Consider the following 18688-nt stretch of genomic DNA (forward strand, 5'->3'; position numbering starts at 1 on the left):
TTCTCTTTCAGGCGCTGCAACACCTCCCTGACATCCTGCACATGCTGCTCTGGGTCATTGGAGTAAATAAGGATGTCATCCAGGAAGACCAGGCATTTCTTGAAGAGGAGGGACCCCAGGACGTGGTGCATGAAGGCCTGGAAGCATGCTGAGCCCCCTTGCAAACCGAAGGGCATGACCAGATATTCAAAAGAGCCCAGTGGCGTGAACATCGTGGTTTTCCACTCATCGCCTTCCCGGATCCTGATCAAGTTGTACGCCCCCCTCAGGTCTAGCTTGGTGAAAATCTTGCCCCTGCGTGCCGCTGTCAGCAGATCATCCACTCTGGGCATTGGGAAAGCCACCGGTTCCGTCATGGAATTGAGCCGTCTAAAATCCACCACCAGACGGCGCTGTTGCGTGTCCTTCTTGTCCACCCAGACGACCGGGCTGCCCCCTGCTGCCTTGCTTTCTCTGATGAACCCCCTCTTGAGGTTCTTGTCGATGAACTCCCTCAGATCCTCCAGTTCCTGATCTGACATGGAGTACAGCTTGGCTGGGGGTAGCGTGGCCCCTGGCACCAGGTTGATTTGACAGTCAAAGGACCTGTGTGGGGGTAGGTGGTCAGACTCCGCTTCGCTGAAGACCTCCTGTAGGTCCCAGTACGGTTTGGGTATTGCCTCACCCCCCTTGACGTGCATGGTGGCCACTGTGGCGATGGGAGGCCCCTCCCCAGGTTGGCGTTGCATGCAATGCTCCAGACAAAAGTCCGATCCAAACGTGATGCATCTCTGGTGCCAACTGATGGAGGGGTCATGGCGCGCCAGCCAGCTCATGCCTAAGACGATGGGGGGGGTCGGAGATGGTGGTGACGTTGAATGCCAGTGTCTCCGAGTGTCGTCCCACCGTCATTCTCATGGGGGGGGTCTGGTGGGTGATGGCCCCCCCCAGCAACTCCCTGCCGTCAATGGTGGAGACGTGCAGGGGGAAATCCAGCTGCAGAAGTTGGATCTGGTGCTCTTCTGCAAAGTTTCTCGAGAAGAAGTTGGCTGATGCACCACTGTCAATTAACGCGAGTACCGTCAGGGGATAGCCATTTGGGAGCGTTAGCGTCACTTCTAGAACCACCCCTGCTCTGGGGGGGGGGTGGGCTGCCGCTGCTCCTCGCTGTGCGGGTGGGTGGGTTGGGGCCGGTTTGTGCTAACTGTGCCTGGCTGCTGCCCCTTGTCTCCTGCAGCCAGGCTGTCTCGTTTCCCTGCTGTGGTGCTGCTTCAGTGGGGGAAGGTACAACCGTTCCCGCCTTTCCTTGCCACTCCCTGCGATGAGGGCAGTCTCTGACGCGATGCCGGGGGGAGTTGCAGAGAAAGCAATTCCTGCCTCTTCCCTCCTTGCGTCTTGGCGCCGCCGGGGTTTGAAAAGCCCGCGCGCGCGCTCCACCAATCTCCATCGGTTCCGGCTCTGGGCTTGGTCTGGGCAGGTCTGGGGGCGGGCCCTGGGGTGGGGTTTGGTGATGTGGTCTGTCCTGGGAGCGTGGGAACCAAGGCTTTGCTGCGCGCGTCGCTTGTTTGTCATTCCATCTGGATTCCTGTCTCACCCCCACCGCTAGCGCCGCTTTGCTTAACTCATCCATAGTTCGCGGTTTAGGACCTCTCGCCAGCTCATCCTTAACGTCTGCGTGCAAACCCTGGTAGAAGGCTGATTTCACTGGCTCACTTTGCAGATCCCACCCCAGTTTGTGCACCAGCATGGTGAATCTCGCCCAGTAGTCCCTAACTGTCGATTTTCCTTGTGTTAAGTTATGAAGCTCCTCTTTAGTGGCCTCCATTTCACTGTCACTAGCGTACATTATTTTTAAAGCTTCTAGAAATAGTTTTGCGTTCTTCATGCAAGTATTTTTTTGCGCGATGAGCGGTCTTACCCATTCTCGGGCGGCCCCCGTCAAATGCTCTATGATAAAGGAGACTCTGTGCGCGTCATCTGGGAATTCTGCTGCATGCAATTCCAGCGCATAATTTATTTCTGTCTCAAATCCTAGGTACTCCCTAGGGTCGCCGCTAAACTTGGTGACTAGGCTCTGTCCCCTTCTCACTTGGACTAGCTGCGGCTGGGGCGCCCCCCCACCTCTAGCGGCTTTTTCCTCTTCCAACTTCTTCTGCAGGTCTAATACCATCACCCTTAGCTGTTTCTCAGTCTCCTCTTTTGTCCTCACCTGGTCCACCAGCTTGTTCAGCTCCTCCTGCGCCCCGCGCGCTTCCTCCTGAGCGGCATGCAATTGCTGCTGTGCCTGCGCTGTAAGGTTCCGTAGCTCCTGCTTCGCTGCTTCAGCCTCCAGCCTCCAATGCTCAGCCTCTTGCGCGCTCATCGCGGCACTCCAAAGTAGCCAAAAAAAGATTCGGAGGTTGCTGTCAGGGGGGCCTGATATGGCTACTCTAGAGTAACGACTCCAGCATGGTCTTTTTAGGCTTTTATTAAGTGCTGATTATTTACAGTGTTCAGAGCGGTAAATATGCATCCTTAAGGTGAGGTGTCAGAACCTCCGAATGGCGATTGGCGCGTTTTCTTCCAGCACAGAAGCTTTGGGAGACCCAACCTCTTCCCCCTACGTTTGCGTCGCAATTCGGGAGTTGGGGGGATTGGCCTTCCCCCCGGGCCCCCCACTTCCTGTCCCACCTGGTGCCTGGGCTCCGCAACCTTGCCTGAGCCTCGGACCCCACTTCCTGACTCTCCGCTAGAGGCAGAGCTCTCCCTACTCTCTCCAGCGCTTGGGGATGGGCTGGAACTTAAGATGGGAGGGACTTCCCTGTATCCCTTGTCCCTCACAGATACCATTTATAATCTTCCATAGCCTAAAGTGTGACTTGAATTGAAGCCATGTGCAAGAACCAGCTCTGTCAAATGAATGTTTGTTCTGCAGTGGCCAAAGGGGGTGATTGCTTGAACTTCTGTATGATGCTCATTAATGGCCTTGGCAAACAGACCTGGCTAGATGAGGGTACTGCAGGGTTTTCTCTAATATTCCAACAGCTCCCACGTGGACTTAAATCTCTTTCAAGCTTCTGCAGAGAGCTGAACGTGTAGAGACCAAGGTTTCCTTGAAAGAACTGGGTGTTCTTTTATTGTCAAGAGCTTAGCTACCTGACCTGCTGCAGCAGATCCTAGCTGATTAGCAGCATGGATCCCCAAAACGCTTCCCAAGTAATAAACAGCCAGTCATTTCACCTGCCAATCAAATTTAATTACTCTGCCTCAGCACTGCCTTTTTAGCAATTCACAGCGCTGAAGCAATGCACCACTGGTGGGTGCAGCATTTGCTGCAAGGGAAGTTTTTTGTTTTTTGCCTAGTGACCCAAAGACTGCAACGGTGTGCATGCTTGCTTTGTAGTAAGCCACACTAAACATGCACAAAATTGCACTCTGAGCAACAACTCACAACAGAATGGCCTGAACTTCCTACTTTGGAAAGTAGGAATGAAAATGGCAGCAGCCAGTTGCTCAGGTTTCGGGGGTTTAATTGTATCCATGGGCTTTCGCATTGATGTTTTTATCTCCGTATTAGAGATACACGATATTACTAAATACAGATTGGGTGCTTGAATGGGATTTCCGACACTGAATTGCGCTCTCTCAGCTCTGAGGTTGGGGAATGGGCTCATAAGAGTTGGTATGGTGAAGAAGTTGGGACATGAAAACAATGGCAATGCCATAGCGAGGCTATGGGGATGGAAAGAAGCAGCATAGGATTTTATTGCCAGAGAGGGAGAAGCTGTGGATCAGAGTCAGCTGTATCGGATGAATGACATGAAATGGAGTTTTGCATAGAAGAAACAGCCACAAACAGGCTTTCTGCATCTGGACCTATTTTAATTTACGTATGGCTTTTTGGCCCCATGGTTTACATTGTTTTCTTTTTTCCTAAATCCATGATTTGGCAATACAATTTTGAGGTCAATTCTGACCGCTATCCTCACATACTGGGAGAGATGATAGATGTAAAATCTAAAGCACCAAAACCCTAGAAACAAGTCAGTTCTAGATTCTAAAAGGAACTAAATTGTATAGTATGTGAATGACCAAATACCAAAGGCTGGAATCCTAGACACACACCTGGAAGAAAGGCCCCTACTTAAAGTAGGAGGTGTATAGCACTCCAAAGGAGATGATGTACCGTATTAAGTCTCTGGCAGCAGAATACATGTGTCAATCTTTAAGGGTGCCACGACAGCACCGTGAGCTTAATATAAAGGCTAAAGGGAACATATGTTAGTATCTTGGGTGCCACGGGCCTCTTTCGTCGTTTTGGTTTTACTTTGTGGCTGGAGGGGAGAGCATTTGATATTTCGGCGTCTGCCCCTTTAAAAGCGACGCCATTCGGCTTCGCCCTCGCAGCACGTGACCCGGAAATGGCTGTAGCGGCGCCTCAATGAAGGCGGCGCGGAAAGCTTCGTCGCGCGCTTCGAGAGGCACCTGAGTCACGTGGCACATCTGCCCGGACTGGGTCCCACGAGCGAGCGGGTTCGACTGGGTAAAGAGGAGCAGAGAACGAGGAGGGTCGCCGCTCTGGCACAGCATCTCGCTGCGATCTTTTAAGGCCCGGCCCTTACTTGGAGGACTAGAGCAGCACGCACTCTTATGACGAGCTCCGCCGCGCGCCGCTGCGGGGCAGCCGCACGAGACTGAGACCTACCTGATCGCCTCCTCCCTTCGGCCAGACGCTCCAGGTACGTCAGCACGTCACGCACCTGACACGCCGCCAAGCCTCGCCCCGCATCCCATTTGGCGGAGGGAAATGGTCCCTGGGTGCTGTTACTGGGGGAGGAAAAGCTTCAGCCCCATTTCCATGAGGTTGGTTCATGTCGATAAGTTCCAGCAGGTTCAGCTCACATTACCCCTGACCATGGACTGTGCTGACTAGGGCTGATGGGAGCAGGAACCCAGTAACATGTGCAGGTCCCTTAACCATTGGCCTAGCATTTAGGCTTATAGCCAATCCTCCTTGGCTAGCACGCTTCTCTTCTTCACAAGCAGGATAAGGGTTGTTCCTGTTTCCCAGGGATAACATGTTCACTTCTTCAGCAGAGAGATTATGTTGTTGCCTTCCTTCTTCCTTCATAGCTGTTCCAGGGTGTTGCATGAATATTCCTGCATCTGCAACGTGAATGCAAAAGCTGAACGTAAGTTCCGTTGAAAATGGCTCTTTTTTTGCTTTCCATTCATGCACTGCCATTCGTACGTACTCAAAATAGCCTCCGAGACTCAGAATGGTATTTATATGACAAATACAGATTTACCAAGCACTCAGGGGTAGAATGGAAGATCTCCGGTTCAATGCCATCCAGCAGTTACTGCTGCTCAGAGTAGATGGAATTGAGCCAGTATGGAATCAGGATGAGTTCTCTTGTCTGATACATAAAGCAAGTTTTTGTGTCCATATGAACAATTTCATAAGCTGAAATTTCAACATCTACGTCGGGGTGGGGGAACCTTTGGCCCACCAGATGTTGCTGAACTGCAACTCCCATCAGCCTCCGCAAACATGGCCAATGATTTTGGGAGTTGTAGTTCAGCAACATCTGGAGGGAAAACAGTTCCCCATGTTTGGACCACACAACTCATTAAAGTAGCAGGAGCGCTGTCATCATTTTCATCTGGCCACTCTGTGTATCATCCTGCTGAAAATTATTCCCACAGATAATTGGTTGACCAACCATATAGTGCAATAACTTAGTAAATTGTCATTTTATCCAGGGTCACGTGTGACATTATCCCAAAACAAGTGAATTTATGGGCTTGTAAAATACACATGGTGACAAGAGAACATACCATTCTATCTCTACACTTGGCAGTACCAAAAGAAAGAAAGAAAGAAAGAACTCCTTGTCATGGGAACTAGGGAAATGGTGGCAAAGGGCAGCACTTAAAAAGAGGAATGCACTCACTGATTTTGTAGTGAACAGCAGAAATGGAAAAATGTGGAGAGGAGCAAAAAACTGCTTGTCTTTCAGCCTAGTCCAGGGAGAGGCCCTGCGGTCCCATCTCTCTCCCTCTCTGGCAGCCTGATGGAATGGTTGCTGTACATGACAGTGGTTGCAGATAGGGAATAAAGCTGATTGATATGGTAACAACATATTCCATAGGGGCCCAGATAGCAGGCCTCTATAGGCCATATGTGTAGCATTCATGTGTCACAAAAGATACCATATGTGAGGTGTATCAGAGTATGCAAGCTCATTTTGTAACACGCATAGTGGCCTTTTGTGGGTGGTTCTCAGGCTTTGTCACCATCCCCTCCTGTCTACATCCCTATAGAAGAGGGGTGGGAAACCTGTGCCCCTCTAGATGTTGCCACAGTTACAACTCCCATCATCCCTGAGCATTGGTCATATAAGATGGAGCTAATGGGGGTTGGTGTCAAACAATAGCATATCTAACACACACTCAGTCACTCACAGCACAAAACTATTTGGTGAGCAAAGACCTGACAAAACAGGTCTAGAAGGGTGACACTTTGCTTTGGATGTGTGAGTTTTCAGGGCAGTATGCTTTGCAATGGCGTGGAGCAGAAATGATTTTGAAATAGGACACTTGCCTATCTTCTCACTCTTGTAGCTCCTGTCTGTGGCTGGAATATGGTTCCTCAGCAGAAGATAGTGATGTGGCTGCTGCTTGCATATCCCACTTTGTGGTCTGGACTGCAGCATCTTGGAGAGGAGACAAGACACAAAGCTGAGCCTATCAAGTATATCATCCTAGTTCCAAATAATTAAGCACCCTTAGCAGTTCTCATTGAACTTATTTTAACTTGAGTCTTTTCAGCTCTTATATTTGCCTTGAACAGATTTCACTTCACTCTGTTGTCCACAAGTATAATGCCATCTCCTTCGAAGTGTGTGCAAGAACTTCTGTTAATCTTTGCCTTCGGTTTGGCCTCCTGCAGGGCTACTGGTGCCCTGTACCATGACTACTGTGTCATTGGGGCTGGCCCCGCGGGCTTGCAGATGGCATATTTCCTCCAGCATGCAGGCCGAGACTATGTGGTCTTTGAACGCAGCTGTGCGCCCGGGGGCTTTTTTGCCCTGTATCCACGCCACCGAAAGCTTATAAGTGTCAACAAGCGTTACACTGGCAAATCCAACAGTGAGTTCAACCTTCGCCATGACTGGAACTCGCTACTCAGCCACAACCGCCGGCTGCTCTTTCGACACTACTCCAAGGACTTTTTCCCAGACGCTGATGCCATGGTGCGTTACCTGGGGGACTTTGCTTCCATGCTAGACCTCCAGGTGCGTTACAACACATCCATCACCCGTGTGATGCTGGAAAAGGACATTAAGGCATGGAATGGCCATTTCTTCATCCTTACTGACCAGAATGCTCAGTTCTATAAATGCAGGTGAGTCATGAAGAAAACCTACTTAGAGGAGGGAAATGTTCACATGGCACAGCTCCGATTGGACCTGATTGTGAAAGTGTAATTTCCTACAGAACTATTGGCCCTCCAGATCTTGTTGGACTCCAACTCCCTTCAGCCCCAGATGACATGGCCAGTGTCAGCAATGATGGGAACTGGAGTCCAATGACATACGGAGAGCTACAGCTTCCCCAGTCCTGCTGTCTAGCCTGCAATAGCTTTCGAAATTGGAACAGAACTTCTGGATTGGCTATGCCTTCAGCAAGCCTGATCAAAATCATTACTATATGTTTCAGTGTCCTATTGGTGGCTACGGGAACGTGGGTTCCTAACAAAGTGAACTTCCCTGGTTCAGAATACGTCGAGGGCTATGAGTCTGTGTCCATCAATCCAGAAGACTTCCTTGGCCAATCTGTACTGATCTTGGGCCGAGGAAACTCTGCCTTTGAGACAGCGGAGAACATTTTGGGCGTCACCAATTTCGTGCACATGGTGGGCCGCTCTCGTGTTCGCCTTTCCTGGGCCACTCACTATGTTGGAGATTTGAGGTAAGAACCTTTTATCAATGAGAAGTGACTACTAAACATTCAGGGGTGCCATAAAGGCTGTGGGGAAAGCATTATATAACATCATTTAAGAAAGGCATGGGCAATGCCCAGCATGCTAGGCCCCTTAATGCTGGCTCCCGGGACTCTCCCAAAGCCAGCCAGCCTTTCCTAACCTGGTGCTCTCCAGCTGTTCTGGACTACAGTTCCCTTCAGCCCTACTCAGCACAGTGCTGGCTAAGGCTGATGGGAGTTGTAGTCCACTTTCTGAAAATGTGAACTAAAATTGACTAACACCCCCCCCCCCACACACACACACAAAAGGTTAAAAACAAGAGTAAGAGTAATTATGCGTTTTCCTCACTGTTTATCCTCGGTCTTTTACAAGTCACTGTTCTCTTGCATTTCTTAACTGCCTTTCCATTGTGTTCTCAAAAGAACACACAATAAATGCTGTCAAACAAATTTTGGACTTCCTCATCCCCAGCATTATTAAAACCAATAAAGAACATGACTACAGAGAAGGAGTGCCTTATACCAGGTTCTCTACGCCGGCTGGCAATGATATTTCCACAGTTGACATGCAGAGCACTAAATCCCATCTGTCTTGTGACCCTACAACTCTTGGGACTCCCAGTTCCCATTATCTGTACTCCACTTGGAAATTCTCTGAACGTGGAGCCATTTTTAAATATATGTAACCAATAAATGCTCCCTTCCTTAGAGCCGTTAACAACGGCCTCCTGGACACATATCAGCTGAAGTCCCTAGATGGGCTTCTGGAAGGTGACTTGGAAGACTTGGTTCTCGTCAAGGATAAGAAAGGAAAGCTGCACATCACCCTCCGCTTCTACCTGGAGAACAGCAACAGCAGCGAAGCAGATTCCATCCTCCTCCCTCAGGACGAGCTGGACAACTTTGCCACTCGAGCACCTTACGACCGCGCCATTGGCTGCCTCGGCTGGAAATTCGACTTCTCCATATTCAACAAGTGAGATAGGCCTGGGCCCAAAGTGACAAGGAAGATGCATGAGACCAGGGGGCATGGGGGCTGGGCAGGGGACATAGCTGGAAAGTTCTGGTTTGGATTTTGGCTGAGATCCTTTCAGACACACACCCATAACCTTACTCTATTTCAGCCTCAACTGTCTCCATTTGCCCTTTCCCCACCCCACACAGGTCTGTGGGGCTGATGCAAGGCAAAGGCAGTAAGAAGAAGTATCCTCTCATCAAGCCCAGTTACGAAGCCAAAGCCACTCGGGGCCTTTTTGTTCTGGGCACCGCAAGCCACTCAGTTGACTTCAGGAAATCTGCTGGGGGCTTCATTCACGGGTTCCGATACACAGGTGAGCTTGGAGACATGATGAGTGGGTTGTAGAGAAAGCCAACGTCAGCCAGCCAGCTGAAGCTGCTCTGGTATGGTGTGTTTCTCTTCTTTTTTATTATTATTACTTTCATTGAACAATGCAACACTTGTTATTGCCTTTATTATTAAAATTAATAATTCCGCCCTTTCTCCCAAAGGAGGCCAGGTCAGCAATAAAAGAATGAAAATGCCTTAAAAACAATCCCAGTACAGATGCAGACTGTCGTTGTTTCCAAAGTGTACTAACAACAGAAATGCTACTATAAATAAAGGGAAATAACATAGGAGAGCTGGAAAATTTTATTATGTCTTGGAACCGTATGTGGAGTCTGTGGAGATAGATATATATCATTTTATAGTTGGAAGAGACCTTAGAAGTCCTTCAATTCAACCCCCTGCACAGTGCAATAATCTTATAACTGCTGCATCCCTGAGAAGTGGCCTCTGCTTACAGACCTCCAGCATAGGAGAGCCCACCACCTACTAAGGCAGTCCGTGTTCCACTGTTAACAGTTCTCACCTGCCTCTGGAGCATAGCTGCCAAGTTATCCCTTATTTTAAGGGAAATTCCCTTATGCTGAATAGGCTTCCTTGTGAGAAAAGGGAAAACTTGGCAGCTATGCTCTGGAGTAATAGAGGACATTGCATGAAGATCATTACAAGAGGAGAGGCCTTTACCTCTTTATATTGGGGTTGAAGAACTTGTGGCCCTCCAGATGTTGGCCTATAGTCAGTGAGGATGGGAGTTGTAGTCCAACATCATCAGGGGGGGCAGACTCCCTACCCCTGGTTCCAGTTAAAATTATGTGAATGAAGAGTAACCAGCATTTTATGTCCTCCTTCCTCCTTAGCTTGTAAGTACTGTACATTTTAATTTAATCTCTCTCTCTCTCTCTCCCTACCCACCTCTCGCAGCTCGCGTAGTTCATCGCTTATTAGAAGTCCGTCACCACGGAGTCCCCTGGCCATCCTCCCTCTACCCCATTATGCAGCTAACGAATGCCATTGTCAAGCGAGTGAATGAGGCGTCTGGGCTCTATCAGATGTTCACTGTGCTAGCGGATGTCATTCTGCTAAAAGAGTGAGTGAGTAATGCTCCCTTCGTTTCCTTCCTTTGAAGACTGTGGCCCCTAGAAATATATCTTAGCAGTGCCATTCAATTTCCTCTTCCATTCCTTGCTTTGCAGCCTCAAGACATTCCAGGAATCCAGGAGGGAGGGAGCCAAACACACATCCCATGAAATAGTGTTCTGAAGTTCTGGCATAGCAGTCAAGAAGGCCCATCCTTCTTGTGGGGGCCAGTCTGACCTCTGGGTGTGATGGATGGGACCTGAAGCAAGGCTGCCTTGGCTGTTGTTAACCCAGAAGCAGCCAATTTGATGCCTTCCAGAGGTTCTTCAACTCTAGCTCTCATCAAGCCCAGCCAGCAAAGTCAGTGGTAGATGGGAGCTGTGATCCAGCAACATCTGGAGAACCAGGGGTTTCCTACCCCTGCATTTCAGGGTAGTTCATTTGGAATAGGCAGGTCCTTGCAGTACCAGGGACCCAGACAGCATAGGACTAAGCCAGCACCTGGAATTGGACCCAGCAGGTGTTTCAGAGCAGGTGTAATATGACTGTGCCAACTCCTACCCAACACGAATAGGATGAACTTCCTGACAGTAAGAGCTGTTCGGCAGTGGAATTTGCTGCCAAGGAGTGTGGTGGAGTCTCCTTCTTTGGAGGTCTTTAAGCAGAGGCTTGACAGCCATCTGTCAGGAATGCTTTGATGGTGTTTCCTGCTTGGCAGGGGGTTGGACTGGATGACCCTTGTGGTCTCTTCCAACTCTATGATTCTATGATTCTATGGTAGCAGCTGCAGTTTTTCAAGCAATCTTGCACTGTGGCCTTGAGTCAGACTGTCTTGTCTATTCAGTAGTGCCTGCCCTGACTGGCAGTGGCTCGCCAAGGTTTCAGGCAGGACTCCTTGCCAGCCTTACCTTGAGATTTCATGTGCTCTGCCACTGGGCTACAACCCTTTCGCATGGGCAGCCTCACATGGTCACTAAGACATGAATGAAATTATTCAGATCTCTCTTCCAGCAGAGGGCACAGTGTACCAGCCTTCCAGACAATCCTAGAAGAAGAATGTCCTGGATCAGACCAGTGGTCGATCTGGACCAGCATCCTATTCCCCCAGTGGGAAAACCATAAGCAGGATTCGAGCACAAGAGCACTCTCCCCTCCTGTGGTTTCCAGCAACCGGGATCCAGAAGCCTTACAGCCTTTGGCCATGGATGCGGAGCATAGTAGCCATTGGCTAGTAGCCATTGCTAAGAGTAAAGCGAAGTGTAGGACCACTAGCAAGCTGTGAAGCCCATATTCCTGGGTGGGAGAGTGCAGTCTTATCTAGTCCTCTGAGTCCACCAGCACCTGCATATTTTGCTAAGTGATCCTAAGACTATTTGTTCTGGTTGTGCCTAGGAATGCCACAGAATTTGAGTACCTGGAGGAGTATCCAGTTGGGGTCCTGCAAGACCTGGAATGGCGCACAGGGAAAAAAGTTCAGAATGGGCTTTTTGTCATTGTGATGGAGTATGGGAAGAATTTTTCTGGGCCTGACAAGGACGTCTTCTATTACAACCGCGCTGTGGGTGAAGCACGCCATGCTTGGCAGTCCAATTTCCTGCATCCTGTCATTTATTACTACAAACGCCTCCCTACCGGTAAGCAAAGTGGGTTTTCAGTTCTTCCTGCTGCAAGCATTCCTGCTTTTCATTGTTGTGCCTCTCTAACCATTTTTTTGGGGGGAGGGATGTTAGAAACCTTGAGTCAGGCTTGGGAAACATCTGGCCCACCATGTCCGCCCCACCCTCGATTCTTCATCCTGGATGTACTTTTATGTTTGGCGCTCCCAATGACTCTCCCAACAGAGCGTGAGATGAGGCTCTGCCCACCAGACTGGCCCTTGCCCCGCCCAGACGCCATCCATCACATTGTGGAGGACTTTCTGACAGACTGGACTGCTCCAAATGCCCACATCCTCCCGCTGAGACGGTTCTTGGAGAATTGCTTGGAAACTGACCTGCGCAGATTCTATGCAGGTAACCTGTGGACTGGTTGGCTGGAAACCACTGTGTAGTGGGCCGAGGCAAAAAAACAACAACCGGAAGAAGCAGGTGGAGGGGAGCCAGTTAACAATTGAGGAAATATCAGGGTTTGAATCTGGCGTCTTCTCTTGCCACTGAGCTACAGCTCCTTCCCCTAAGCCATTTAGCCTCTAGTGTTTTCTGCTTAGGAAGTGAGTTACATACAAGTAACCACCAAACTCCCCCTGCACCAACTTGTAAGCTAAATAGAGAAATTTAATTAATGTTGATGGAAAATATTCATATTACCAATCTCTTTGATTTGTAGGTTCAGGCTGGAATTTTTTAATTTAAAAGTTCCTAAGGATGGTAACACTCATAAGGATGGTAACGTGGAACATTTCCCCCTTTTGTTTAGAGTCCTGCTTCCTGTTCGCCCTCACGCGTCAGAAATTGCCTCCCTTCTGCCAGCAGGGATACATGAGAATGCAAGGGCTCATGGGTAATGAGAGGCTTAGTCGTCATGGAGTAGAAGCAGGACTGCTTGAAGACTACACTGCTGTGGACTCCCCAGATGAGCGGGAAACTGGCAGTACACAGTCACATGACCCGCTGTTGGAAGATCACATGATACCAAACCACCAGCTGCAGCATCTCATAAGCACCAAGGATGAACTTTAGCCTTCCTTAGACTGCATCGGAAACCACAATGATTGTGGTCACGGTACCATGACATAGACCTCTCCTGGGGCTCCAGCTTCCACTGCGTATACTTGACTTGGATTCCTGCCCATTCCTTTATGGGGGACCATGACTTGCCAAAGACTTGTGTTGATCTGGTGTTATTTATGAAGAGCAGAGTCTTTTACAGGATAAGTGGGGGCTGAAACTGGGTAATGTGAGGCATCCTGTCACTCCTGTTCACTGTTGTAGCCTGCTGGTGGTGTTGCGTTTCTGCTGTAGGGGCCAGTCTCTAGCTTGTCGCAGGGGAGAAAAAGGGATTGCACAGATGACTTGCCACGGAATATTACTCCTGACTGCATGTTTTGTGGTGATCCACAGCAAAAGTCGTTGGTTATGGATGCTATGTGTTATTTTGTCCTTGCATAACCTTGCAGATTTCGTATGTGCATGACTTTACAATCAGTTCGGTAGTATTGGCTAAAGGAATGCTGCTAATGTCCAATGCAGGGAAATAATATTGTATACAGGAGAGAAGGGGGATCCCTTTGTTCCACGTTTGACAAAATGCACTGCTGCCACATTCATCAACTTGTTCTGCATCCCTGGCATTCTTGTGTGCCAGCTTGCCCTTGAAAGGAAGGAGAATTCCTGCACTCTTAACAAAATATCTCTCCTGTTTGCACTACACCTAGTTAGAAAGCTTCATTAATTAAGTTCAGTTGTGATTAATTTTTATTTTCTATTGTGATGATTGTATTTATAATATCCTATTTTTTTTAAAAAAAATGTAAGAGTAGGTAGGAAAACTATCTGCACTTTATTGCACCCCTACACACTTCCAAGAGACCAAGCCAGAAAGAGTCTTGTCTTTTATCTATATTCCCTTGCTCTTTAGCAGATGGACAGAATAGCCTTCTACCTGCCACAAACACAGCACTTGTGCTTCCGGGGGGGGGGGACACCTTTCCAGCAACTGATTCTTTGGGAGAGATACACTTTAGCCCTCTTGCTTTATCTATAAATACTTAAACCTCATTTCTCGCCTACCATTTGGTCTGGAGAATTGAAATGAAAAGGGGTCCAATGCCTAACCAAAACCCTGCTGCAAATTTAGAACTTGGCAGGATGAACTTACAGGGTTAGGGCACATGGAAGGGAATGACCCGTGGCACAGTGGCTGCACATGTTTTGCATGCAGACAATCTCTGGGCCCAAAGGCATCACTTTTTTTAATTCTGTCTCTTCAGTTACTTTAAAACCACAGATCCTGGTTTAAAACAAACTCTGGATAAAGAAGCTGGCTTCTTGGCTTGTGGTTTGAAGTTGGCTTGTTTTGAAACTGACAATAAATCGTTCTAAACTAGGATATCTAGTTCATTCGTAACAAGCCAGGATTCTGCAAAACTGAAAGTAAACACTGGCAAAATGTTTCATCAGGCGGCTTCCGGATTCAGCGCCAGCGTCGATCGGCGGGGTTTCGTCTCGTCTCCGAGACGGCCCGTCTCTGCTAGGAGTGGGGAGGGCAGCGAGAGCAACGCTGCGCCCCTTAGAACCTCGGGAAGGGCGTCCCGAGGGCAATTTGCTCGGCACAGACCCAATCCGGACTCCCCAACTCTTCGGTTAGCTCTAATAAGAGCTCCGGAGCGAGGAGGGTAGAAGTCGCGGGGGCCATTTTGAGCGGCAACGTTATTCTAGCAGGGAGAAGCTTCAAGCCGAAGGCGGAGAGCGCTGGATTCTTCCGAAAATAAAACGATTGGAAAAGACTGTAAGTAACCTCACGATTTGGATTATAAAACAATTTGGTCTGGGAGAGAGGGGAGAAAAGAGGAAGCCACCCCCCCCCACGGCAACAAAGAGACAGTAAATAGAAACCCGAAGCCATAAACAGAAGATTTGTAATTCAAAAGGATCCCTCAAAGGCATCAAAGAGAATATCCCCTTTGATGCAGGGTGAAAAGGGGAGAGAGACTGTGGTTTATGACTGCCCTGCAGCAATGAGGTAAAGCCTAAGAAAAACCTTTCTTTCCCTCGGGAGCCGGCAGCCTAGGCAATTCAGTGAGTTGATCAGGATTTATAAGTCAATTTTTACTTCACTTTGTATTTCTGGACTTTGTGGAATTTCTTTTTTGGCTTAAGTGCTTGTGAAATGTGAGTTCGAACTTTATTGTTAACAAGACTTGAAGAATGCAGCCAGCTTGTTAAAATGGAGTCGAGAAAATAAACTGTGATCATATTCCACCCCACGTGATAAGTTTTGACCTTGGCAGGACTGAAATATGTCAACAAAAAAGTGTTCCCCTGAGTTCCAGCGGTCTGTTTTGACCTTAATGTGGGAAACAAGAATAGAGTTATGTCAAGAGGAGACACGACGACAGGAGTTACAGCAGAAATTTCAGGAGGTGATGGCGGAATATGATTTTCTAGGAGATGAAGCTTTTGACACTGAAAAAGAGCAATGTGAGAATGACAATGATGGGGAAGGAAAAGATGAAGATGAGGACTGTGATGATTCAACACAAAATGAAACACACCATGAAAAAAATGATGACTCTACTCTACAAAAAGTTGGATGGAGTGCCCTGTCTTTGAGGGGGGCACGATTGGTATTATTGGAACTCCAGAACGCCCACAGGGAAGAAGGAAAAAATATGCAGAGAAGAGAAGAAATTCAGGGGTCCTGTATGGTGACCTGGATGGCAAGAGACTGTAAACAGGGGGTGGGGTGAAGGGAAAGTGATGTTGTGATTATAAGGATGGATTAACAGGTTTATAACTGGTCTGCTGATTTTGGAATTTGCTGGATTGGGGGGGGGTGGAGCCGGTAATCGGGGATGTAAGGTTAAATTGAGAATAGTTATAGTTTTAAAAGTGAATGGATTTTGGAAAATGTGAAAATATGGAGGCTTATAGAGGGAGAAAAAAAAAAATTAGGCACGGGAAGAGAAAATGGGAGTTTGAATTTTCAGTGATTTGAATATTAGATGAAAATGTTAACAATTGATTTATAAGTTGTATAAGATACAAAGGTGTATTTTTATAAAGTAAGAAACTGTTGCAGATGATAAAAAAGGGATGAAAACCGGGGAAGGGGGGGAGGGGAAGCCCATAAAATATGGTTTTTCAACTATGAATGCAAGAAAATTTTTTCTGTTTTGTATTGTTTTTTTCTTTTTCTTTTTTTTCTTCGCCTTTTCTTTTTCCCCTTTTTTTCCTATTTCTATTTTTCTCTTTTTTTGGTATAACAATAGATGGTTGGATGGATGTCCTCCTGCGTACTGCCCTGGTTTGCTGGAGCTCCCTGGTGGCAGGGGGGGGCTTTGGGGTCAGGGGAGGGGGAGGAGGACAGAAATCCAAGCATAAAATGGACCATTTCTGACTGTTCACAAACATGGGATACTTCTGTGGCAGGGGAGGACCCATGTGGGTGGGTAGGAAGGAGGTGGAAAAGGGGTTTAAGTATGTACCGTTTTTTTGTTTTTTTGTATTTTGTAAAATTAATAAAAAGTATGTTTAAAAAAATAAAAAAAAAAAATGTTTCATCAGGCTGCATTAGTGGAGAAGGGGAACAAGCTCCCATTGGCACATGTTGTGCTAAAAACTATGTCTAATACTTTTCTAGGTCTTTTGCAGCTGGGGCCTCTGGCTAAGTTGGTGTATGTGATGATCATACAAATCTGTCATACTGGGAGATTTGAATTCCTTATCTAAAAGATAGTGCAGACTCAGTATATACAGCCTTATTCTCTCCCTCTCCTCTTATTCCTGTAATTACTCAAAAAAACCTATTGACAGTGTATGTGTTACCTTTAACTGGTGGTTTTCTTTTTAAAAAAATGCTTTAGAAAGGGGTCGTTTTTTCTGTCACCCTTTTCTCTGTGTGTCTTGGGGTGAAAACAGATGCAGTATCAAGAGAAGGGATCGCCTTTGTTCAGTTCAACCTGAGGCCACACCGGAAACCTGCAGAACTTTCTCGCTTGAGAATGTGCCACTATCAAGCTACCTCCATTCCTCTCAGAGTTTCATTCATCATCCTTAACAATGTGCTCAGATTGGTAGTCAACTAAGCTTGACTCAGAGTAGACTCATTGAAATTGATTGACTTTAAATCATTGTAGAGCTGGAAGGGGTCCCCAAAGTCATCTAGTCCAACCCACTGCAGTGCAGGAATCACAGCTGAAGAATCCCTGGCAGATGGCCATCCAACCTCTCTTTCAAAACGCCCAATGGATGAGTCAATCGCCTTCCAAGGTAGTCTGTCCCACTGTCATGTTTATTCATTTCAGTGGGTCTATTGTAATGGGTCTAAGGCTTAGTTGAATGCCGCCCTCAATCTTTTTCTTCTTCCAGGTTTTGCTGCTGTTTCCTAAGTGTAATCGGTACAGCTGTCTCAACCCAGAACCCAGTGTCAGCATGGCCAACCAGGGGTTAGGGCTGGAGATTGCAAAAGTATTGCTTCATCATCCAAAGCCAGAGTTTACCAGAATCAGTGATTTTGCAAGACATACTTCAGAGAGGGTGGGCTTTGCTACTGCTCCACAGAGACTATGCCCCTGCTGTTTGACAGGCTAGAATATACTGTACTTGAGTAGCTCAGCACCCCATGGCTCTGCTGTCAGTGCCTAGGTCACATTCAGATTATTTGCACAGAACTTAGTGGTCCTGTGGCAGGCTGGGAAAGTTGCAGTTTCGTTTTTATATGTTCATTTTTTTCAGAACAGTATTTTTATTAACTTATTTTAAGATGTATGTCATGATCAAATGGATCAGCTGTTGTAATGGTGTAGTATATTGCATATAAGTTTTGTACGGTTGTATTATTGTAATGAACTTTAAAAGAAAAAAAAAGTGTTTTCCAAGCCCACCAGCAGAAGTAGTGTCTGCCTTTGCTCAGCTATGGAATGGGAAGGGTGATTCATAAAGTTTAATCTAGGCTTGCCGTACGTCAGAACACATCCTGACATGTCCTGTTTTTTGGGGTATAAAAATGGCATCGGGGGGCAAAATGTCAGGGGAAAACCAAAAAAGCCCAACAATTTCAATGGTTTCCTTTTTAAAAAAGCTCAGGAATTTTAAAAATATTGCAATCAGTGGGAGCCTTTCCATTTATTTTGCTAGCCCCTTTTGTGAGTATAAAGCAGTATGGCCAATGGTCAGTTGTAGCCCAGCAATACCTGCAAGGCCGCAGGTTCCCCACCAGTACAGAAGGAACTGCATGGGCAATCTTTGCAATGATACAAAAAGGGGTAAGTGCAGTAATCACTCTAGAACACAATTCACTGTGTTTTTTTGAATGCAGTTTTGAAGTTTTTGCTTGTTTGATGCATTGTTTATTTGCAGGTGTGGGGTGCGTTACTTCAGGACTTCCCCTTGCTCCGTGACAAGTTCCCCAGGTTTATAATTTATTATTTATACCCCGCCTATACCCTGCCTTTGGGCAGCTCCCAACAGAATATTAAAAACATGATAAAACATTCCTTCCAGCAGCACCTTAAAGACCATCTACCAGTAAGTTTTTTATTTTGGTATGAGCATACTTCTCATACCAAAATAAAAAACTTACTGGTAGATGGTCTTTAAGGTGCTGCTGGAAGGAATTTTTTTATTTTGTTTCGACTACGTCAGACCAACACGGCTACCT

At 47.3% G+C, this 18688-nt stretch overlaps 1 protein-coding gene across 3 annotated transcripts; it reads left to right on the forward strand.

The window, feature by feature from the left end:
* The first annotated feature begins 2806 nt into the window (after window positions 1-2806).
* Window positions 2807-14486, forward strand: FOXRED2 (FAD dependent oxidoreductase domain containing 2). 3 transcript variants are annotated; one of them, XM_035128287.2, is made up of 10 exons: window positions 2807-4697; window positions 5092-5150; window positions 6586-7369; window positions 7684-7935; window positions 8657-8923; window positions 9112-9278; window positions 10214-10379; window positions 11762-12003; window positions 12211-12381; window positions 12785-14486. In XM_035128287.2, exons 3-10 carry the CDS (start codon window positions 6846-6848, stop codon window positions 13045-13047), a joined length of 2052 nt encoding a protein of 683 aa, XP_034984178.2. In that variant the 5' UTR covers window positions 2807-4697; window positions 5092-5150; window positions 6586-6845; the 3' UTR covers window positions 13048-14486. The 3 variants fall into 3 exon arrangements, with proteins under 3 accessions (XP_034984178.2, XP_034984179.2, XP_060135848.1); XM_035128288.2 differs by lacking the exon at window positions 2807-4697 and having other exon boundaries at window positions 4735-5150; XM_060279865.1 differs by lacking the exons at window positions 2807-4697; window positions 5092-5150 and having other exon boundaries at window positions 5834-7369.
* The last annotated feature ends 4202 nt before the right edge of the window (window positions 14487-18688 follow it).

This window comes from Zootoca vivipara, chromosome 10, assembly GCF_963506605.1.
Source record: "Zootoca vivipara chromosome 10, rZooViv1.1, whole genome shotgun sequence".
NCBI lineage: Eukaryota > Metazoa > Chordata > Lepidosauria > Squamata > Lacertidae > Zootoca > Zootoca vivipara.